Raw genomic sequence first — 24,093 nt, forward strand, 5'->3', positions numbered from 1 at the left:
ACCTACTGAGAACAGGAGCTACCATCAGCATGTGCTTCCCATGGAAGTCCAGGAGCTAGCTACAGTGCTCCCTACCTCACTGGTCACCTTGGCTATTCGAGTGCAGAACTAAAACCAAAGCCCTTTTATCCTAATTTTTCAAGATAGCTAGTAAGAGAAACATAATGCAGTGGACCTGAAAAACTGATGGAAGTAAAAACAAATCCTCTAGCTGTCATCTCACATCCTTAGATTCTCACCTGCTCAGGACCCATGGAGGACAACCCTGATGTAGGCACAGAGGTCGCTGAGGTCATGCTGATCTGCCCTGTCATCTGGTTCATGTTGTTCATACCACTTGTGTTGGTTGCCATGGATACACTGATGTTCATGTTATTGTTGTACATGCTGGTGCTTGCTTGCTGCCCAAAATGTGGTGGGGACTGTTGTGAAAACATGCTACAGCAAGGAATGGAAAAAGCAATGTGTCAGACTTAGAATGCTGAAGCCACTAAGAAACTTTTAATAATATATCTTAAGCTAGAGTTTATATATACTGTTATTTGATCTAACTTCAAAGGAAAACCTACTTTCCAGCTGCATTAATGTCTAAGGAGCAGATTTTCAAAATTTAAGGTCCCATGTCTGTGTACAAAAATGCATGCCTTTGTGTGTGAAACTACGGCAGAGTACAAATCTGTTATGCACGTGCAAGAACAGCCAATTAGCTGTCTAAAGGAACTTTGTATGTATTTTAAAGTAATGTTTGGAGGGAGAGGAAAGCACCTTTAACCTCTAGTGTTGGCACAGTGCAGGACTGTTGAGCTAAAATTGAAGATAGGGTAATAAACTTTCTTTTTTGCAAAACAGGCTATTTGCATATACAAATACCAGATTTGCACATACAATTATGGCAAGCGGGCTCACAAATACAGACATGCAATTGTTCAGGAATTTATTTACTAGGTCTTAGCATCAGGTTTTCAAAATGTGGCACTGTAAGAAACAACATAAAGTCTAAGATAATTACCATCTATGTTTCTTTAAGGGCATTTCTGAACAACTTACTGGGGAGTAATGTGAGAAACCTCATCCTAGATTTTATTTAGTCCAAATGCATCTGGACACTATCTTCCTTCCCATAATGTTGAAAGCCATATGAGAGACTTTACATTTCCTAAAATGCATTTCACTGTTTACACATCAGTCTTTTCTAGTCTTTGAGCATAATTCAACAGCCAATGAAGGAACTATTACTGACAATGTGTCTGTTTAGAGGATGTGCATTAGACTGAAATACTGGAAGGGCTGCTGTGTCTCAGTACCAGTGGCTGACTTGCCCTTCCCTGTGAAGAACTGCTCCCACAGCTGAGGAAATCTTCCAGGGTTAACACTCAAGCTTGCACTTGGGTACTCTGTTAGGCTATTGCTGTGCACTCTGAGACCTGGTGCAGTGCAATGGCATTCTGGGCACAGGACCAAATCCAGAAAATCCCACCATTCTTTTCCTTCCAATTCCATGTCTTTTCAGGCCACCTCACCCAATTTTTAAGTTGTTATCTGGATGGCTGAAACAGTACACTACAGATCATTGTGAATACTCAGTGGCTTGTGTAAGCACATTTGACATGTCTCTGCTGTAGAGCTGCAGTTTAGCAAAGCCAACCATTGGACTTATGGAGCTGCCCCTGCTGCCATTTTTGGCAGAAGCCATGACAGTGGTAGCTATGCCTCCTGCAGATGCTTCAGGAAGACCGAGAGGATGAGGCATGACAAGGATGAGGATAAGAGATAAATCAGCTGTTTTAGGAGGAACTTTGCTTGGATTAGTCTCATCAGTAAAATATTGGTGTTTTGGGTTTATTAAATCTTTGTCAACTATCAGGAAAAAGATTTGTTGCTCTGCTAGGACAGTAAGCCTGAGAACTTCAGGATGACAAAAGCACTGTGCTAGAGACAGCTGTGTGCACCCCAGTGCCGACTGATAAAGGCTGTACCTGACAGCTCCTCCCATCTTCCAAGGAAAAGCTCAGATCACTGACATCTGGAAGCTCATTGCTGCCTACTAATAGTGTTCAGCATCCAACCCATTTGATTTGGACAGACTGATTATTAGAGCTACACCCACTGGGGCAGGGGCCTCAGCTGAAAAGGTGACTGCATGCGAGAGGTATTGCTACAAGGCTGTCAGGGAATGACAGCGATATGCTGACCCCCAGCATGGGCAAGTACTAATGGGCTGAACCTGGTTACGCTCCAGCATTTAAAGTGGGAGGTGATAATCCAGTCCCTGCAATTCCAGAGCAATAGAATGCATTGGCTCTGGTTTAGCTGATCCAGCCATGTAGAAAGCAGTGTGGGATGAAAATCATATGCAGAAGAAATGCATCCACACAAACGTTAGGGGCTGGAGCTCACTGTGCAGCACAGGTGCTTCTTAAGGGCACACAGTGTTTGATCAGTTATAAGAGACAAAGCAATGCATTGTGTGGATGCAGGTCTTTTAGCTATGCACTCACTTTGCCTTGCATGAGACAGAATTTAAACCAATTTGTCAAGCCAAATCAAAAAGAAATCTCTTTTAGGATAGATAGTTAGCAACAAACAAACACACAAACAGTTACATAAAATGAGCCCATAAATAAGTGTAGACCATAAGTGACCCCGTTACTCTGTGTGCTCATTTTGGTTTTCTTCTGGATTTACCTGTTACCACCCATATTCCCTTGTGCCCACCCATTCATCTCCGTAGAGGACTGATAGGCAGGATTAGCCTGAGACTGCTGAATCATGGGGCTTTGAGTGTGAGCCAGCCTCGGTGACATCAGTGGACTCTGAGGAGTGGTGGCCCCTGTGAAGCCTGGATCGGGCTGCTGACTAATACCTGAAGAAGAAAATGAGAAATTTACCCACTGTACATTCAGAGTTAAAACAAACCAAGAGCTCATACCTGCAAATGTGTCTTTAACCAGTCTTACTTTTGTCATCTGGTAAGAGTAGATACCAAATTTAGAGTTGGATGGACATAATTTGTTATATCAGCACAACTTTCACATAACATATTATTTGATATATTATAACATAACTTGTACAGTAGGTATAAAGAAAGAAACTGTATAACAGTAACTGTGTGGAGGTAACTCCCCAGAACAAAGTGGTTTGTGGCTTTGTAAAACAAAGAAAGGAGATGGTATTAATTATATTACACATTGGATTAGGGGTAGGAAATGGAATGCCTTATCCAAAACTGATTTATATTACTTAAATTGAAGAAGTTTTTGTTCAGTTCACTCAAAATTCACAGTCCACCAAGCAAATACATACGTATGTGTTTGTGTATGTGTACATATATTTATCTGCATATATCTATATATAAACAAACACACACACTGCACTTCTCCTGCTGGTCGAAGAAAGAGCAGTGCTTGGAGAATAACTGGTACTAGAGCTAGGAAAGTGAAACCTCCAAGGGGTCCAAACTGCCATGTTTTCTACTGTTCCCAGGGAGCCAGGCAAGAGCCTGTGGAGGGGGGACTTGGACCCAGCACTGGGGAGAACACGGGGGAGTAAGGACTGACAAAATGCACTGCGGGGGAGTGGAACCAGTACCGTAGTTTGGAGGAAATGGAAACTGCTGTGCATTTGCCTGCGGGATGCGCGGGTTGCTCATGGTTGCTGGGATGCCACCGGTGGCCACCATGCTGGGGGTCATGCTCAAGCCTTGCCCTCGCATCATCAGCGTCCGCTGCTGCACCTGCTGCTGCTGCTGCTGCATCTGCCGCTGCCGCAGGTGCTGGCTCAGGATCTCCCGCTGCCTCTGCGCCAGCATCTGCGCGTTGATGGGGCCCTGGGGGAAAACCACCACCACCCATCCATCAATAACCCTTCCAAGGCACCCCAGCCAGCAGAGGCATCTCCACCAGAGCAATCTCAAAGACTCCAGCCTTTTCCCCCCTCATCACACAACTAACAGAAATAAAAAGCAGGAGAGGATTATCTTGCTAATGCTTCTGCTGGGAAAGACTTCCAACACTGAAAGACTCAATAACTGAAATAATACCAGCGTTTAAGGCTGCAGTGATTTGTATTTGCAAATGGAGAAGCTCATCAAAAACACACATCTTTAGGAAATGAGAAGCATGGTTAAAAATGCTGTTATATCAAATCTTTATTAAACAATCATCCATCCCATGTAAAAATGCCATGGGAATGACTCTCAGAAATGAAACAGCAAAATACTCCCTATCACACAGATTGCAATATTTGTATTGAAATTGTACTTACTTGCCACATACCATTACTATTGCATTATACTGCAATAGTATAGGGGCAAGAAAGCAAAAAAGGAAGTGACTTTCTTTTTTAAAAGGTATTATTTTTCTCACCTGTGTTGGCACTCCAGTTCTCAAAGACAGATTCATATTGGAGACGCTGCTGATCTGATTTATCAGTGGCTGCCGATTCTAAAGAGAAAAAAACCAAACCACCCCAACACCAAAACCCAAAAGTTTTTAGAAGGAAAGGGAAAAAAAGAAGTGTTACATACAAAGTCATACAGATATACTTCCCTGATCAGCTGGTCTGTAGACCTAGTTCTACGTATCCAAGCAGTGACTAATTTTCCTCCTCAAATCCTACACCCATTCACAGAATACTATTTCTTAGAGATAATACAGCATAAAAATAACAACTGAGGTACTACGCTGTCTATACAAAACATGATCCCTTCAAAGTTCATGTTCTTTTTCACTTTGGGACTGGACTGTTGAGGTTTACTCCAAATCAGACTATCCTGATGATTGAAGGCATAAATGATCTTTCCTCCTTAAATCCAAAAAGCATTGATAGCTCACTGATAGTACTACAAACCTACGTATTTAAAAACAAAACAAGAAACAAGATCTTAATTCTCAGAAGCAGGCCAAGGCCAAGGAAAAAAGAGGGATGTAGGATGTAGGCAACAGGCAGCAATAAAAGCAGTTAGACTGGAAGTTAGAAGAGTCAAGATGCAACAAATAGAAAAAGATGTATGTAACAAAAAGCACCAATATAACCATGCTCAAAGACTTAGTGAGATCTGGGCTTAAATACTGGTCATGTTCTTGTATCGTATTATACAAAGAACAGTGTGAAGGTGCCAAAAAAGAAGATCAAAAAAGAGAGCGTGCAATGCACTATCTTGTCAAAACTCATTGTGGCTGCTGTTAAATTTTAGCTTGAAAGTGGAATGAAGCAAGACCCAGTCTATTTGGAGCAAGCTGACCGCACGTGCCGCCTCAGAGAGAGAGCTGGGCACGGAAGGGGCCGTACCTGCTGTGCCTGGAGCCGGTGCTGCAGCTGGAGGCGCAGCTGGTTGGGCTGGTTCTGCACGATGCCGGCGGGCCGCAGGCCGGGCCGGGGCTGCATGCGCAGGGCGGTGTATCCCGGGCGCTGCCCCATGGCGTGGAAGCTCGGGTCCTGCATGGGCGCGTAGCTGCCCTGCGCCATCTGCGCCTGCGCCGCGTACTGCTGCGAGAACACCGGAGCCTTCTGCTCCATCAGCATGCTGGACTCCTGGCTCGGGAAGGTCTCGGGGTCGACAGCTTGGCTCTGCAGAAATACACCAACAATAGGAACAGTTGGTGGGACACGGCTTTCCAGAGGATTATACGGGACTAATACAGACAGCCTGCGAAAACAACCTTCTAGGATGGGAATGTTTTGAAACAGAAAATTACATGAGCTTTCTTTAACTCAATATAAAACTTAAAAATAAGCAGAATCGTATATTTGAGTATCAAAATATATTCATAGAGACAAATTCCTCCTCTCTCTTTTCCTTCGTTATGTTGTTCTTTTCTTTAAATAAAACCCCATAATCTTTCTTGTGTTCTTTACACAGACATTGGATTACTCTGCTAATGAAAAAAACATGAAACGACAAATGCTGGATCAAAATCTGTAAATGAAGTGATGCCACCATATTTTTGCCATTGAATCTGAGATAAATTCAAAGGTATTACAAATGAATAAGTAGATTTTTATCAGTATCTTTAAACAAAATAATGACTTCAAATAAAGATGCCTGAAACTATTACAGAAGCTAATGTGAACAGAGTGCCTAATTCTTTCAGGGCATTTTTGCACTAACTGATTATCCATTAGCATAAATAAACTAACACAATTCTGAATTCCATTCTAGATACTCCCCTAATATTTGCTCTAGCCAGAATAATTTTATAGCTTATTCCATACTGACCTTGAAAATGAAGTTAATCTAAATTTCAGTGCCCTCATGAAAGGAAGTCTTTAAGCTGCTGTAAAATTGTTTGACGGCTATTTTAAAAAACATGCTTTAAAATGAAGCAGTCCTCTTATCTGCAAGATCCTTTAACTGTTTCCACTGAATTATTAATTAAATAGAAACATATTTACTGCTTAGTTTGAAATAAACCATTATTCATATTTTTTGGTGGTGGCATTCCAAAACCTCTATAATATTGCATGAAAGTTTCATAGCGCAAAATTGAAGTTCACCAATAAATTGTATCTCCAGCTCTACACCTCACTGACTTCTGTGTTGTACCAAATAGGCTTGGAGATAGCTTTCTAATGTTCAAAGCAGAATTTCATTGGTCCTATTTCATATCTAAAATGCAGAGCTAGTTCACAAGTTATGCTCAGGGTGCTGATGAGTGCTGGGGAATGAAATGGGTATTGCAGGCTCCTCTGAGAATATTAAGTCATTGTACAGACATATACTGATTCTGGAAATAAAATTCTGGTGCCAGAAATGTCAGGAACCAACTTTTACTCAAAATACTTTTATTTTTACTCCTTTTTTTTGCACCATGTTAAGACTGAAACAGGCAAGAACGACGTGGAAGTCAACAAAAATAACTGTGGGGAAGAATGGATGAAAAAGCATAGAATAAAGTGTAGCAAGCATGCTCAAAACTTAGAAAAAAAATTACAGTTTAAGTGCTTGGAATGGAATTGGCTGCCTCAGATAATAACACATATTAATCAACTAAGGAAAAAACCATGGGTGAATTTACACATCTCAGGTTTGCTAATCCAAAAGCTTCTTGCCCCCATCACACTAAACTCTTGATCCTGCTCTTCGGCTCCTAGGTCTTCATGCTCTTATTTTCCTCTTTCCTATATTCTGCTGCTGGCCATGATCTTACCTTTTGTCCTCCTACAGCTGTTCCTCTGACCATATTTTTTTTTGTTTTGATCAGTTTAGTTGCATAAAGCAGGTCAGAAGAAGGAGTAAGTGAGGGTGGCAGGGGAGAGGAAGGAAGACTAAACCAGGGCCTGAGGGAAAGTTTTCAGGTGACACTGAGCCATTAAATGGACTTCCACCATCCTAGCTTGCAAGAAGTGTTTTCATCTTTTTCAACTCCACCTTGACAACATATTTTATAAAAGCAATATCTAATACACACAAAATACCATGTTCAATATACCTGGCTCACTAGTTCTGGTATTCCTAGAGCCCTGTCGATTTCTTCTAAGCCATCAAAATTCCTTAATGCCATGTAAAGCTGATCCAGGAGAGCACCCTCATCACTTGGTGACTCTGATGAAGGATGATTACACAAGAGATCATCTGGTGAGCTGCCAAACGGTTGCCTGTGAAAACATGAACACAGAGTTGGTAAACAGATGCTGGAAAACATGAAATAATATCAGAGGATTAGTACTCAAACTGAACTAGCAAGTAGAGACTGAAATTATTTAATTGCTGCCAGTTTTGGTTAGAAAGTTATTCTGGGTGGAAGTTATGCTACCCAAAGAAGTAACTAAATGACGAATGCCTGTCAAGACCCTACAAGCGTGGTATACCTGACAAGCAGGAAAGCCCAATAAAGGCAGCCCAAGGGCAGACTGCATATCACAGGATCAACAGAGGAGCTGAGAAGTCAGTAGAGAATATAGTCACTGAAGACAAAAGGCTAAATAACTGTATTTTTAAAACTAGTTGTAACTTTGAATTTTCATGTCTGATCAAGTGTACTATCACAAGTAGTACTCATTTCCATAGACTCTCCCCTTAGCTGGTTTTCTATCAGGCTAAACAAGCCAAAGAGGTCACAGACAGGTCCGTGGATTGTCTGATCTTGCACAAGCTGAACAACTGGAAAAGCTGGGCAGAAGCATGAGGGAGCAGGGGAAAAAAGGACATTCCCCTTTTGCTTGCAGCAAAACACTGCATCAGTTTACCCCAAATGCACACTTGGTTATCAGTTTAAACACTCGGTTATGTGCCTTGGAAGGACATCAGCAAGAACTTGGGAACTGTCAGGCAGCATGTGATGACTCTATAAACCCTGCTTACATCACCCCTGAATTTGTATGCGAAGCACACTTGCAGTTACAAAGGCAGAATAAAGGTTTGTTATAAACCCAAAGGACAAAACTTCCCGAGAAACAAACTAAATCTGAAATAACACCTTATCTGCAGCCAAATGACACGTTTTTATTCTGCAGTTCACATACCTGCCCTGCTTCATGCACGCTACCACAAAACTACAACAGAAAATAAAAAGAGCAGAGCATTCTGCAGGCAAGGGCAGCTACAATATGCACATCGTGGAAGAATCCCATCCCAGATAATTACTCAGAGACAACAAAAGCTGTCACCCATGGAGGGAAGAAAAGCACTATATGTGAACCCTTTTTACATGTCTGTTTAGAAAAAACAAAGAAACATGTTTGTGTATTTAGTTTCCATAATGAGATATATGGTTGCCATGGAAGTCTAATCTCTATGTCAAAGCTAAGCAGGAGAGCTGCATCGTCAGGCTGCACACTGAATGAACTCAAATGATGGCAGGCAGGAAAACTAACAAAAATATATCCTTTTTAATTGGATCCCAGACAGTAAAAAAAAAAAAAAAAAAAAAAAAAAAAAAGAAGGATATAGGACACACCTTTAAAACCTTGCAAAGTAATAATCAAATTAATATAGAGAAATCTCTGTAACTCTCATAGATGAAATTATAAATCAGCAAAAACAAAAGAGCAAAAAAATCCTTTGATCCAAATTGCCTACAAATTTGAAAGATAACTTCTAATAAGGGATCTATTATATGGAAAAACAATTGATGAGGCTAGCAAAAAACCCTCCCTGAAATTGCAAATCAGTGTGAACACACATGATAAAAAAAACTAAAACATTTGTAAAATTCTGTATATTAAAAAAATGACAATTACTTACAATTTCTCCATTTCTTTTATATACCCTAATGACAATTTTAACTTTTAATTTAAGAATTATTTTTACTCATTTAATACATGGCAACAATCAGATTATAAAAATAGCAATCCTGGGGATTAATAAAGCAAGAAATTGCAGCATCAACCAATTAATCATCTCCAGTTGAGGTGTAAGTGGTCAAAGTATTGTTACTTTCAGATGCAATGCAATGGGAATTTTTTCCACCATCTTCAGCAATAAGGAAATTAACTATAAGGAAATAAGGAAACGATTCAGCTATAGGGAAATGATGACAAATGCAAAGGTTAAAAAACTGGAAGAATTAACTGCCTGGCTTGCTGATCAGACATGACCTTGTATTTTCTTTAAAGGTGTAGTTTTAAAACTTAATAAATCAGTTACACAAACAGTGCATTTTGCATATGGATATGGGAAACACCAGGAAATACCTCAAAAAGCATGGAATATAACAAAGAAAATGCCACACATATTTATGGGTAATATTTCCAGGCATCCTGATGAAAACTAAGAGAATGTGGTCAGAAGATAAACATTTTTTTTCAAACATACGTTTTTTTCCAAATGTATCCACCTAACTTTCTTTGCAGTGATCCCTCGATTTACTACTTACACAATTGAAAATATTTCAGTGTTTCGCACTTGCGTGTCCATTTTGCATTCCTTAGACATTCCATATACACAGTCTCTCTAAAGTAAACTGCAGACCTTTTGGAGAAGACATGGCTCTTTTTTAAGAAGTGTAAGCTGCTTATAACAGTTGTGCCAACACTTAAAAGTCTTGATGATGAATGAAGTTATTAATATATTACATATGAGTTAATGAGTTGTGACCAAACTGATTACCTGAGGAGGAGCTAACTTCAGGGAAGAGGCAGCCTTTCTTTCACTTCATCTTTCCATCCTCCTCTTTCACAGAATTTAGGTCAATTAAAAGAACCCAAACAAAACATAATTAACCATGTCCTACATCACTTAAAATGCTACCCTGCTGCAGGAAGGGACAGATATTTTCACTACACAGTCATGGCTAGTACTACTGGCACTCTTCCACCTTTAGTGTTAAGTGTAATTGTTAACAACAAGAACAGCAAAATCAGACAGAATCATGCCCACATTAATGCTACAGAGGTGAGAAATGGTGCAACTATACCTCAAGTGCTGGCAGCATTCACTGTGATACAGAACTTACAATTCATTCAACACATTACACAGCAAGGAGAGCATTTATAAATATTACTGGAACACACATACATTTCATGAGCACAAAATAATACAAAAATTAAATTGATGTACATTTGGTGAATTTTCTATGTAGAACTTTGTTTCCATGAGGTGTGTAAATTATAGGCCTGCAAAAATCTGTGTTCTGATGTGACACCAAGACTCACCTGTTCTGATTACCAAAAGTTGCCTGTTCTATAGGCAAGATGCTGTCTGGCCATGGTGCAGTCTGATTTGGAGGTGCCTGCTGTTGGCTATACTGAGGCCCTCCTATGTTCATTTCCAATTCAGATGGCCCTAATCAAGAAAAAATAACCATATAACTTTTCTGATGAGAAGCTACTTGCATGTTAATTCTTTACACTGAGTTACCTATGTTATGGTAAAAGCAAACAAAAGCATTAAGATTTCAGCAACATTACACTTAAAAGCATTATTATTCCTTTGTTAAAATTTCCTTTTAAATTCTGAGAAAATATGAGTATTCTGAAAGTGGTTCAAAATTATAAAATAGCAGAAACAACATCATAGATGCAAAAATGAGTAAGACAAGCATAAGAAAAATACTGAAAAATACATAGAGTCAGTATTATAATGCACTTGCTTTAAAAGTGACCAGGAACAATTATCATTCCACAGCATTTGGTCTAAAAAAACTCCACTGTCTTTTTTAGTGAACTAAAGCAACTTGTTGTCCTCTTTCTTTGGCCACACAACCGTGGAGCTACAGAGTAGCAGGAGCTGTCCATCTCAAAACGTGTTAAAATTCAGTGTTTTAGACACCTCCTTTCCTACGTCCACAGGAAAATTTCACTGTGAAATATGGCTCTTATCGTATCTATAAATGAACTGAGGATTTCTTACTTTCTTTTTTTTTTTTTCTCCTGCTTCATCTTTAACAATCCAGCATGCACCAAAAGGAATAGCTCCACATGGACTTACCCATATTCATGACCTGAGATGGAAGCATCTGCCTTGGGCCAGGCTGGTTGCTGGGTCTCAAGGGGATGCTGGCCGTGGGGTTGCGGATCATGCCTGCTTGCACCGGCCGGTTCATGGCGCCAGCCGTGGGCGCGCAGGTCACCCTCACCGCGGGAGCCTGGCTGCCCCAGTCTCCAGATGCCATGGCAGGCCGAGGGGCATTGCCACCAATCATTCCTGCACAAAAGCCAAACACACTCAGGTACCAGCACATGATCAGAACAGCCTCAACACTACTGCTGCCTGAGGAGCTGCATTTTCAGCAATACCAATGCAGTAGTTTCACTCAAAGCACACTGTACCACCACAATTGCCCATCCAGATGTGCAAGTTGCAGAACGATGCCTTACACTGCTTAGTTGAGGGACTGGAGACTGTGATACATCTTACAAGAGGAAGACCCTTTTATCATTTCCGAAACGCTGCTCAGGGTAAGTGTTCCCACATGTGGTCTGCGACAGGTGCTGAGGGTGTGTGGATAGCCTTAACTTCCTTCCTCAGGAAATGAATCACGTTTGCTGATGTGTGTCAGTGCTTTACTTTCCAAGTGCTAAGTGAGAATGGGGACTTGAGTAACAACGTGTTAACACTAAACACACTTACAAATTAGAAGGACTGAGTATCAATTTGTGTTCTGCAAACATCTTTTGGCGACTTCTTTCACTTGGAACCCAGAGCCTTCAGAGCTTCAAGGCTCACCCAGATAATCTCAGACAAATGTGCAGTGCAGGGAAATTACTCACAGGAACTTTCCGATAGATGCTGAAGTTCATTACCGTTATTATAGGGGAAGTCCTCCCACATCTACTGTAAACAACTAATACGTTTTATTTACACTTGGAATATATAGAATACTACACTCCGACAGTAGCCAAAAAGCCTCAAGCAAAACCAAACACAAAAATCCCCAAGCACCAAAGATAGCAGTCATAGTATTTATGCATTTCAATTTTATATCAGTCAAGAGAGTAGATAAAACACTAATTTCAGCTTGGACTAGTGGTTCAGATTGGTTTTTTCAGTTGCACTATGCAAAATCCCTAAATGAATACTAAAAGCCACACAAGCAATTATTACTTATCAGTTCAAATATTTGGTGACATATAACCAGAGAAAAAACCCTCTGAAGAGGGTCTTTGTTTCAGCTGCCGTACAAAATTTGCTTTAGTGGTACATCCTCAGTTTCGGTCCATTTGTGTACATATTCTATCAGATGAAAGATGTGCTGTGCTAGAGCAAGGCAGGGACACAATAATATTCTCTAACTTGTGTATATAAGATGAATAAAATCCTCTAATATGTATAAAGAACATGAAAGTAAGAGGACACTCGAAAGAATACAAGTTGATCTCTGAACTGCTTAAATAAAATATTTCAGCCTTTGGCTGCATGTCTCTTTTAATACTGATGCCAACTAAATATACAAATTTGACACAAAATAGCCAGCTGAGAGGATTTACAATGCCCATTTATTTACTCAGAGCTCTTACAGTGGCTATCGCACACTTGCACAATCTCGGATTATGCACTAGTTGAAATAAATCCATCGGCCAGATTTTTCTTGTTTAACAGGCTATATGTTTGTTCATTATTAGGTGAATGTGTTGTTAATTGCAACATCTGATGGTTCCCGAGAAGAAGCTAAGGCTACTACGTAAAGAACAATTGAGGGCAAAGCCAACATCATCAGGGCAAAAGTACTGCCCATGATTTAGTTTTGAAAGACCCATCTCTATCGGTAGGTAAAAAGCAGTGCATAAAAGGCAGGACTAAAAATATGCAGACACAGAAATTCAAAACAAATATGCCCATACATAACATCCCACAAAACAAACTTCATGCAGAGTAATAATCTGCACCGATATTAACCCCAATGTTAAGCTGCACATGCTATAGCCTGTTACTCAAGTATATTAGGAAAAAAAAAAAAGGAAAATCATCTTACCTGCGCTGCTGTTGCCTAAAGTTCCTTGACTTCCTATCATCCCTTCATTCCTGCCCATCAGTCCTGGCTGAGGTATCACTGAGTAGGGGCTACTTGTTCTTATGGGTGGGAAAGTTCCTGCTCCTGTTGGGTTCTGCAGTGTTATGTCAAGTGGTAAGTTCTGGTTTGGTAATAACCTGCCCAGTTGCCCTGCTCGTGGGTTATTAAAAGCTAGACAGGAGGAGCAAAGAAAAAAAGCAAAGTTACAAGAATGGAAACTTCACTAAGTTAAAAAAAAAAAAAAAGAAGAAAAGAACCCAGACACAAATAAAGCTCTTGGGCTCAGCTATTTAATGTTGCATAATTTACTCACTCTATATCTGTCTGAGAAACATCCCTTCTTGACATTTAAATATAAATTTCAAAATGGAACATTCTGACACTAAACACAAACCAGATATGATGTATATTTAAAAAAACTTTAAATGATGCAATTTAACTGACAGAAGAGCCACTACAGCAAAACACACCACTATGTGATGTGCATACTACTGCCAATTAATCTTATACTTAGTAGGAGTGTAATTGCATGCAGATGCCATCCTGAGGCAGATTGTTAGGAATTATCTCAGTTTGGAGAGTTTTCCAGCACTAGCTGTGCCGCTGAAGAAGTTTTCAAAATTAAGGACAGACTGACTCTGTATTGGATCCCATAGCCCCATTTCAACATGTGCCTCTTAATTTTTTGGGTTTTGTATTTTTTGTCATTAATAAAAAGAAATACTTCCATAATTAAGCAACAACAAAAAGCCAGTCCAGAAACAGAGCTGTACCACCATAATATTCTGGTAAAAAAAAGAACCATCCTTGATGGTTACTGCCACCTTTATGTAACCACTATCTTCTGGGTTGTGCTTTTAAAATCAGCCTCTGCAAATAAAACTACAGACTGCCTCAGCAAAGTGAGTTTCAGACTGTGACTGGAGAGCATCTGGCTCAGCTGGTCTTTGGGCAATGCTCCAATGCATGAAAGCATCCTCTTTGTGCTCAACTAGTTCTCAAACATGAATCAAACACTGACCTTGTAGCTTTGATTCCATTTCCAATCATACCTATGAAATACATGCAAGTAAATTAAACATTTTTGTGAAAATATTATTTGCAATACTTTCTGATAGCTTCCTCTAGAAGAGGCTCTGATGTAACAGGATCCTTACAGCACCTTCTGCATTTTTGTGTTCACCATATTACTGAGAAGTTAAATTAATACTTTCTTATTTTAGATTGAAGTAGTGCTACTCTGTAATCTGAAAACTTAGATGAGGTTTAGTAAGTTTGTTAAAATGCACAGAAATATCTCACAACAGAGCTCTCTGACTTTTATTTTATAAAACCAGACTACATGAACTCATTGTATTTTTTAAATGCAAGTTCTCTGCCAGGTGTATTTGCTTACATGTGTGTACAGAAAATATATCACATCACATACACCTAATTCCTAACCACGAGATTCAAGTTTTGTCTTGTCTGCCTGTTCAACTAAGCAAACAAAACTTACTTATGAAGCAAAAATTACTTTCTCAAGATTAGGGATATCACAAAGTTGAAGGACTGAAGCAAAATTAAACTTCAGTGACAGTTTCAGAACAGTTTGCTCCAGAAGTTTGACACATCACATAGATAAATTAGTTATTTTTGCTTACTTAGCTTTGCCAGCACCAACTAATATTACAAAAATGAATTCTGGAAATGTGGCACAAAATAACAACATAGTTGATGAGCTGTGATGGTGCTTAGATCACATCACCTCCTGCTTATTCTACTCTTTGTCAGGATGGGACTGAAGGAAGCTCCCTATCCCTCATGTAACAGACTAGCAATTTGGCAGATCTAGCAGCCTTTCTATTTTTCTACAGACAAAAATATTTGTCTGTTGAAAATAAATGTAATTCATTAAAACCTGTAAAATTAAAGTTGGTTATTTTATCAGAAAAAAACCCGACCATAAAAACCCTAAATCTCTTTTGGAATTGTGTATGATTTGACATTCATTCTACATTCCTTTTTTTGTGAGCATATGAGAGGCCCCTCATTTTTTCTGTGGACCTGTTTTTTGTATGCTCCTCTATTGAACATAAGGCACAAGTTCCTCAGGGAATCAGGCACAGACACAAGACTGAGCTGGGGGAAAATATTTTAGGGTTTTAATTTAGACGGGAAACAGGATGCTGCTTTTACAGAACTGCTGCTAACCATGAAGCCACTCTCATTTACAGTCATACTGTTACTGTACTGCCAGTAGCTTTAAAACCAGATTGAAAGCTAGGCTACCCCTAGAAAGCCAAAAGGCTGGAAGGAACAAACAGACCTTACTTCAAGAAGAATATGCTGAAGACTTCACATGCACAGAGATTCCCCTCTGACTTTTGAGGTGCTGCTGTTAGTACCTCTATACTCAAAAAAGCAAGTACATTAAACCCAAGCATCCTTCTCTGAGCAACATGGGTAACAAGTGATAACTTAAGAATCTGAAGTGGTCTTAATATGAATATACACACTAATATTCATTGATAGAATACTAGTATTTATCTAAACATTTCTAAGTAATTTGAGTGAATTTGAAAGTGGCTCAGTGTTAGTTTGTTATTATCAGAATGGCTAAAAATAGTATCTAAACCCTACGTTTTATAAGAAAAAAACCTAGAGCACATCTAACAAAGTAAATAGATGCGGCCATCCTAGCCAACAGGAGCAAAAAATGAAGCAGTGGTTTTTCCATGCTATTTTATTCAACATTAGTACTTGATAAGACTCCTGTCTTGCTTGCTTTCCAGTATATTATGATGGCAAACCAGTGTTACAATGCTGATTTGTAAGCCGATTAATAAGGTTAAGGAAAGCAGTCAGCTGGAAGTGTCTCAACTAAAAGCCACAATCTCAAATTAAAGTTGGGCATTCTTAATCTTCCGTTCTTCTATTAATCTTGTGGTTTTAGAAGACTCTCCTTCATGCCTAGAAAAGCTTTGCTGCAAGAGCTGCCAGCAAGGAACAACCTGCATCGCAAAAAAACGCACGCGGTCTCCGTGCCAAAGCCCTCACAACAGCAGCGTCACCCAGCACGGCAGCAGGGGATGTCTGATCTGAGGGCACCCCTGAAAACGTCTCCGGGGACACAGACTTCCAGGCTGTGAGAGCCAGACACAACTCCGGTGTGTCTGGAGCTGGGACGACCGCAGATGGCGCTCTGTCACCACACAACACCCGCCCAGGACTGGGAGCTGCCCGGCTCCTCCCTGGCTGACCCGACCCGGGGCACCGCGACCCCGCACCGGGGGGTTCCCGAGCCCGGTGTACGCGAGCGGGGGGCGGGGTGCACTCACTGCTCTGCGAAATCCTCATTGCTGGTTTCTGGGTGGCCACCGCCGCGCCGGGGCTGCTGTCACTGGTGAGCTGCATGAGGTCATTGATGATGGCTTGCTTGTCCACCGAGCCCGCTGGCACGCCTGGGCGGCTATCTGGGAAAAGCTGTGGTAACTGGCTGTTCTGCAGGTCATCCAGAATCTCTTCCAAGTTATCCAACTCACTGCCTGGCTGCAACAAAGAACACAAACCCACGGTACAGGTCGCTGCTCGCCTGCTGCGGGCCAAGCCAGGCAGCCCCCAGTGTCACACCCACAGGGGCCTCGATGTGTCTGGCAACAGGCCTGACGTGGAGAAGCTCACAAACCTGTTGGAAAGGGACTGGGCAGGCTTCCCAGGGCTGGTGTGCCTTGCTTTTGGGGAGCCCAGAGTGGCACTGGCACCCTTCAAAAGCCCCACATGGGGACGTATGATTCCATACCTTGGGCAACAGGGGGATTCCTCCCTGTGCACTCTGTGATCAGTGCTGACAGCAGGGATAACAGGAGAGCCAGGAGTGCTGGAGATGGGGGTTTATGTAGGTATAATTGCTATTTCTTTCAGCACAGTTATATTTCTAGTCTCTTTATGACTTGATTAAAAGCATACAATCTGAAAGTTACGTTATGGCTATACCAATTCCCCATATGCCTTTTCTTTGTTATATTCAAAACCTGAACACTGAATGACTCTACATAGGTTAACTGGCAAGATATATACATAGGACTGGGAATTTATTTTACTCCTAACTTCCCAAATCATTTAAAATAACTTCTCTAGAGTAGGATAGGAGAAATCTACATATGAATTGACATTTAAATTCAGTTAAAATTAATGAAATAAAGATGGGAGAAAAATTAAGTTCACCTTACACTAACATAATTACTGACCTGCTTGTTTCTCTTACAAATACCAATTTTCACTGGCATTCATTTTTGTCAGCTTCTCTGTCTAAAACCTCTCAGAATCAAAATAATTTTCTGACTGAAATGTGGAAGTCATTGCAACTATATTTTCCAATCCTAAACTCTTGATAAGGGTAAAACTTGGGTAATAATTAAGAACAGGGTGTCCGGTTTCAGTTTACTACCATCTTGAACAGTAAATATATCATAACAGTATTTATAACAAATACCTACTCAAAATCAGTGTCTTCGTTAGGAAATGTGCAATGACAGAGGAGAGGCAGAGTGAGCAGCCACCCGTGAAGGATGGGGAACTGAGAAAGAACACCACAAACATGCAGAACTGAAATACAATTCTTCCTGGGCTTTTTTTTTTGTCCCTCTACATATCATGAACTTCTTACTGACAGCAAGCTTACACCACAGATCACAGGATACTGTAGAAATACCTGAGGTGGCTTTAAAATACTTACTGAGGTTCTCACAGGCTAGCTAGGAAGCACCGCACATTAGTCTGTACAGAACTCCTGCCACCACATCTAACCTGCTCCTGGGGAAGTCCAGCTATTTTATTCAAAGGTAGCTAAAATGCCCCAAGGTTACACTGCTAAGTGCTTTTTTTGGGTGACTGACTGCAAATAATCATGGTGCTGTTTTTTATTATTTCTACATCACGTCCTAGTCATATAAATTGTAGTATATGGTGCAAAAGAGGAGGGAATTCACTCCATTAAAAGGCAGCACATGGGTGATCTAGAGGCTGGTGTTATTGGCAAAATGGTAGGAAATCAGAGAATCAGAGGACTGGAAGAAATGTAAAGCCTCCAGGCAAAATCAGTGTATGCCATTCCCTACGGAAGTTCATACAGTTGCTTGTTAAAGATATCCAGAGACAGAAAATCCACAGCTTCCCTGGAGAATCGGTTTCAGCACTCTGCCATCCTTACTACTCTTCTATTTTTTTTATTAGTCTCAATGCAAAATCTCTCACACAGAGATTTAGACCCTTCGTTCCAAACACATTTTGAATCTGGAGAACATACTGCGCTACCCTTTCTTTTTCTAACTTTTTCTGTATTTGAAAACATGTGCCCTTTTGTGTTTTAAGCTGAAATGAACAAACAATCTCAACTTGTGAATTTTCTTCAGCAAATAACCTGTTTTCTCAGCCTCTCATTACTCTTGCTGCTCTTGTGGATTGCTTTCAGTTGATCCACACTTTTGCTGAAGCCACGTCCAAGACAGGACTTAAAATGAAGCCTTATAGCTGCTGGGTAAAGCAGAAAATTTCCTCTACACATAGTATGGTTTGATGGCATATTCCAGAAAAGCATGTGATTCTTCAAATCACATGACATTTACTGACTCTCACTCATCTTATCATCACTATGATCCCTAGAACAGCTCTGAAAAACTCCTATTTAGTCACTTCTCCCCTCATATTTAAAAAAAAAAAATCTGAGACATTATTCTTGAGTAATGATAATAAATAGCATTTATTCACCCTGAATGCTCTAATATTTTGCCTCTGTATCTCTTCATTGCAGCTGAATCTGAATTGTGTCCTCCGGGGTGTTTGCAGACATTCAAGTGCCACACTCAGCTTTACCAAGCTGTATTGTCACATCAGGTCATTTAGGTTAACTAAAACACTGAGCAGCTCTAGATGCTGCACTAGTCCTGCAGCATCTCTATTTTGACAGCGAATCCTTCAATAACCATTGTGTGTGGAGGGATTTCCAAACAGCTTCCTCACCACTCACAGCAGTTTCATCTTGACCATGCACCTCTACCCTGCCATAAGGAAAAAAGGGCCTTACTCAAATCTAAACATCTTGACACACTATTTCTCTTATGCCAACAATTCTGCTACCCTCTTGCTGAGGGAAAACTGGTCCAAGATAACCTGTTCTTGACAAATCCCTCTGATGACTCACTGCTTTCCAGGCAATTACAAGCAGCTGGGTGGACCCAGTACATCAGTAGAAAAGGCTGAGCCAGGAGGAATCAAAAGTGATTACGTGAAGCCTAAATCACTGCAGGGACAGGTGATAAGCAGATTCAAAAAGGTGCTCCAAGAGACAGCCATGAGTGATGTTTATAGGAGCTGCAGTTTGAGCGATGGGAGATCTGCTACAAGAAGACCGCAAGAGCCAGGAGAAGAGACTGATATAGAGCATCATAAATTATAGAAGGATGATTCAGTACTCTTTGGGGGAATTAAGACATATGGCCTTCATTACATGTATCTGAGACAACAGCAAAGGGAAGTTTTATATGTTGGGGGGGGGGGGGTTTGGTTGGTTTTATGTGTGATTTTGTGTCATCTCTTCTTTTAGCATTCTGGCTACTGCAATTCTTTGTTCAAACACTATATATATATATATATATATATATATATATATATATATATATATATATATATATATATATATATATATATATATATATAACCAACCCCAAAACCAAACCTAAAAAAAACACCAATGAAGAACATATTGATCCAAATGTGTCAGAAAACTGCACTCCCTAAGATGTTTCTAATTTCTCTCAGAAGTGGCAAAGAAAGGGCAAATACAACAGATGTATTACAACAACCCAAATACATAACCTTCTCCTTTTTTTTTTTGCTTAATAATCAATATTAAATACTTAAACTTCATATTTTTATAAGGATTCTCAACTGCTACAAAAACTCCAAGAGATTTGGAATTAACACCAACCTATGATGTTAGCCCAAGTCTTTCCAGACTCACCCCCAAATGGCACCATATGTGCAGAAACTAGCATTAAAATATTTACTTGGTTAGATCCATGGGATTTTTCTTTTATTTATATTCTATATTTATTTTGTTAATGGCCTAAATTGAATTTTATGTAAATAGAAGGCACACCCTGTGAAACAATTATTTGTCAGGAATTTTTTTTTTTTAAAAAAGCACCTGATGAAGTGCTATGCATCACAAGAAAGTTCTTGCATGGGTATTTTCACTATGTCTAAGTAATGCAGTTATGACGGTCTCTGTGGAACTTGGGCACTAAGTGCCGGAAAGTGTAAGACAAATAATTCTCAGGGATATTTTTGCATTTGAAAAAGTACTTATTTTATATTTTATATTATTTTATACTGTCATATAGAGAAATACAGATAAAACTTAAGAGCTTACAGAATTTTTTCAGCTGTACTGAAAGGCAGCTGCACCTCAACATGAAGTTTGGTTTACAAAAGTTGCTGTTTCAAAGCCTGGCTTCCATGGATTGTGAAGGACTGGATAAGATACTCAAGCCTCCGGAAATCTCCTTCCTGCCATGGGCATTGCCCATGGCTTGCACTGTGACCCTGCATTCTAAGGACTTACAACAGGATGTCTTTTTTGTGGGGACACAGCTTGAAACTACACCTGATTTGCATAAATTTGAAGTTTAGCTCATCTTCTTCCTCAGAAGTATGGGCAAAGCATTTGACCATAAGAGGCAAATGAAACCAAATCCCTGCTCCAAACTGGCAATAAATTAAAGGATTATGAAAAGAAGGGAAAAGGAAATTAGAAGTGGAACCAATACAGTATTTTTCTCCCTGGTAACTGCAATAAACATAAAATTGGCTAGAAATCCTATTAAATTATCAAGCTATTCTATGACTAACATTTGAAAGCAGAACTCTAATTGAAAGACATTCAGAAAATGGAATCCCTATTCTAAGGTTTTGATAGAATTTGAAGAAGAAACAAATGTTCCTCATGAACTTAATGGATTCTGGACTATTAAACCAGAAATAGGTTTTTTAAAGATGAGTGGCATGTGTAGAGAAAATATGCTAGTATTGGGAAGATATTGGTTTTCACACAAAACATGAATACAGCAGAGTTGATAAAGTATGTGAGGAACACCAGAGCAGCTTCTGAATTTTAGGACAAAAATGTACATCCTTGAGATGATTTCTGGAACAGCATTTGTGCAGACTGTTGCACTGCAAAGTCCCTGTCAAACAGGCTGTTTTTATGGTCTACTGAACAGAAAAGAGGAGAGTACCCGTATGGAGATGAGGATTTCATTCCACGCTCCCCCAGGTGATTTCTCAGAGAACAAGCTACTTTAGCAAGGCCATATCTAACAATGTTCATGATGTTTCTTTAATGTTCCCCTGTACTTTCACTCTCCTTCCCCTCCAAGCTGTTAGCCAGTCCTTGCCACATCTGACCACCTCCTGATCACTACAGGGGCTACTCCTGGCAGTGGACACTCAGGGAGAGCAGGAGAAAGCAGGTTTACTGCTGAGGGACACTCTCTTCCCTTTCTAACAGTGGTGAGCCATATGAGAACTTGTGGTGCTTGACTGCAACAGCCCTGCTATGGTTGGTGCCGGAGGAAAAACCCTGCTGAGTGTCCCCAGCAGGTCCCCCTTTCATCCCCCCCCCTACAGCTGCCGTAACTGGAACAGCAATCAGCCTAATAAAGCCTGATAACCATCATCCCACCAAGGAAGGGAAAAAGGTAAGGCAGGGCTGGAAATATTCTCTGCCATTTGAGAAAGGCTTCCTGTCAGTTGCTGCTCTCTGCAGAAGAGTATGTTTAAACACACTACCTAGAAGACTGCTATTTTTAGTACAGTGGTGCACTTCAAAGCATTTCCTGCTCAGAAAGTCACACCAAAAGTAAAAGGAGAAAATGCAATGGCTCTGTTGCCTCCCAACTCTGTTGCCTCTCCCTTGCTGAGGCCATCCCACTGCTGCTCTGCTGCAGTTTCCAGAGAAACTGCACACTCCAGTGACTAATTACTTAAAAATACAACATTCCTCGGGGAGGAGAAGTTTTAAATAAACCTGCAAAATAGGTAACACAAGCACATGGCTAATTTTTACATATGGGAGGAAAAAGGAGGGGGAAGGATGCAGGAGGATGGAAGAATTTAGCTCAAGAATCTGTGTTCTAGTCTTGTACTAAATAGTTCCAGCTTTGATCTAAATTTAGGCAATGAGCACTTCCTGTGGGAGACCATCTTCCAAAGCTGAAGAGTTTTGATGCTAAATATTTTTAGTGATTTTATAATTGGGGTAAAGTGGCTATTTGTTTAAAGGCCTGGCCTTCAGACAGTTAAACACTTACATTATTCTATATTCCCCACCATTTCCTCTCCTACTCCATGCTGGACTTCTGTTTATTCAGCTCCAGGTTTCACTGCATTTTAAGTGGGTTTTAAAGTTCTGTTTACAACCAACGGGAGCAACAAAAGCCCTTCTGTCATTATCCAGCAGTCTTCCATCACAGTGACAAGACTGGCTGCTCCATACCTTGGAGCTGAGGAAGCCCTTGCCACTTTATCATGACTCCTGCACTGCTTTGTGGTTTTCTGAACAAACCCAGGTCCCAGACCTTTCTGTACCTCCGGTTCTCTCTCTCCTGGGAGACAAACTCTGTCTTCAAATGTTAAGAAAAGGCAATACATCCACAGCCCACATTTCAACCCCCTCAAATCCCTCCCCAACCTCAGAAACATAAAACCTAAAAATAAAAAATGAATAGACCATTCACTTTACGAAGTTCATCATTCAGGAGACCTGATTTTCAACTGCTTGAGGTTGGCAGTGCTTGTAGACACTGAAGTCTCTTTCTTGAAAGCTGGTTTCATAGTTAGTCTCATGTTTACATTTAGGGTGAGACACAAGTTGCCTATGAAAAAGTGAGCAGTTAAACTGTTCACCTGTGCTACCACTTCTCAATGGGAATACCAGTAAAAAACAGTTTACCTCATCTGTTTCAGACATACATTAAGATAAGATTAAAAAAAAAAATCCTGGAGTATTTTTCTGTGTTTCCATCAGCAATAAATGGAGTTCGTAGGACTACCTTGGACTAGACAACAAAGTTCTAGAGGGGACAAAATCTGCTCTCTGAGAATTGGTTCGTAAGCTAAACTGTTTCTTGCGTACCCCACAGAGATCATGAAAGAGAAAATTTTAATTCTTTTAGAAATTTAATTCTAGGGGAACAAACCATCTGAAGGCCATGATTTTGATCTATGGATGAAGGGCATACATTTTTTTTGGTGATTACCAAATTTTACATTCTTGTTGAGTACCTAATTTTGAAGGACTGAAGATCTCTGCTTTCAATCTAGTACTGACTTCAATGTGTAGGATCTGAACTAGGAACTGAAATCTATCAGACATTTAAAAAATATGCCATTCTTGCTAGTTTAGCTGTGAATTTCTTGATATCTGTATTTTTCTAGACTAATGAACCATCAGTTCTCACAGAGAATCTAAACCCTACCTCTACAGACACTAAAAAATACAGGCTTCTATTGAAAACTAAACTAACATCCAGGCTTGAGGATAAATCAGTGCAAATTTCAGTGAGGAGAAATTAGTACAATTTGGCTTGGTTTCCCCTAAAGTGTGGGAAGGATTGAAAAACCACAATTGCTCCTACATAATGGCTATAGTTGTCAAATTTTG

The 24,093-nt window shown here is 40.1% G+C and overlaps 1 protein-coding gene across 4 annotated transcripts in view; it reads right to left on the reverse strand.

The window, feature by feature from the left end:
• The window catches only part of NCOA2 (nuclear receptor coactivator 2), a 190,624-nt gene that overhangs the window by 13,122 nt on the left and 153,409 nt on the right, over positions 1 to 24,093 (reverse strand). For all 4 annotated transcript variants that reach the window (XM_038127371.1, XM_038127372.1, XM_038127373.1 and 1 more), the window contains 10 exons: positions 16,712 to 16,922; positions 13,353 to 13,562; positions 11,369 to 11,584; positions 10,594 to 10,723; positions 7,431 to 7,596; positions 5,290 to 5,568; positions 4,365 to 4,442; positions 3,589 to 3,826; positions 2,686 to 2,863; positions 240 to 438 (listed from right to left, as the gene is read on the reverse strand). In XM_038127371.1, the coding sequence (XP_037983299.1) occupies positions 240 to 438; positions 2,686 to 2,863; positions 3,589 to 3,826; positions 4,365 to 4,442; positions 5,290 to 5,568; positions 7,431 to 7,596; positions 10,594 to 10,723; positions 11,369 to 11,584; positions 13,353 to 13,562; positions 16,712 to 16,922 (1,905 nt within the window). The remainder of the gene's footprint in view (positions 1 to 239; positions 439 to 2,685; positions 2,864 to 3,588; positions 3,827 to 4,364; positions 4,443 to 5,289; positions 5,569 to 7,430; positions 7,597 to 10,593; positions 10,724 to 11,368; positions 11,585 to 13,352; positions 13,563 to 16,711; positions 16,923 to 24,093) is intronic.

The sequence above is a fragment of the Motacilla alba genome, chromosome 2, assembly GCF_015832195.1.
Source record: "Motacilla alba alba isolate MOTALB_02 chromosome 2, Motacilla_alba_V1.0_pri, whole genome shotgun sequence".
NCBI lineage: Eukaryota > Metazoa > Chordata > Aves > Passeriformes > Motacillidae > Motacilla > Motacilla alba.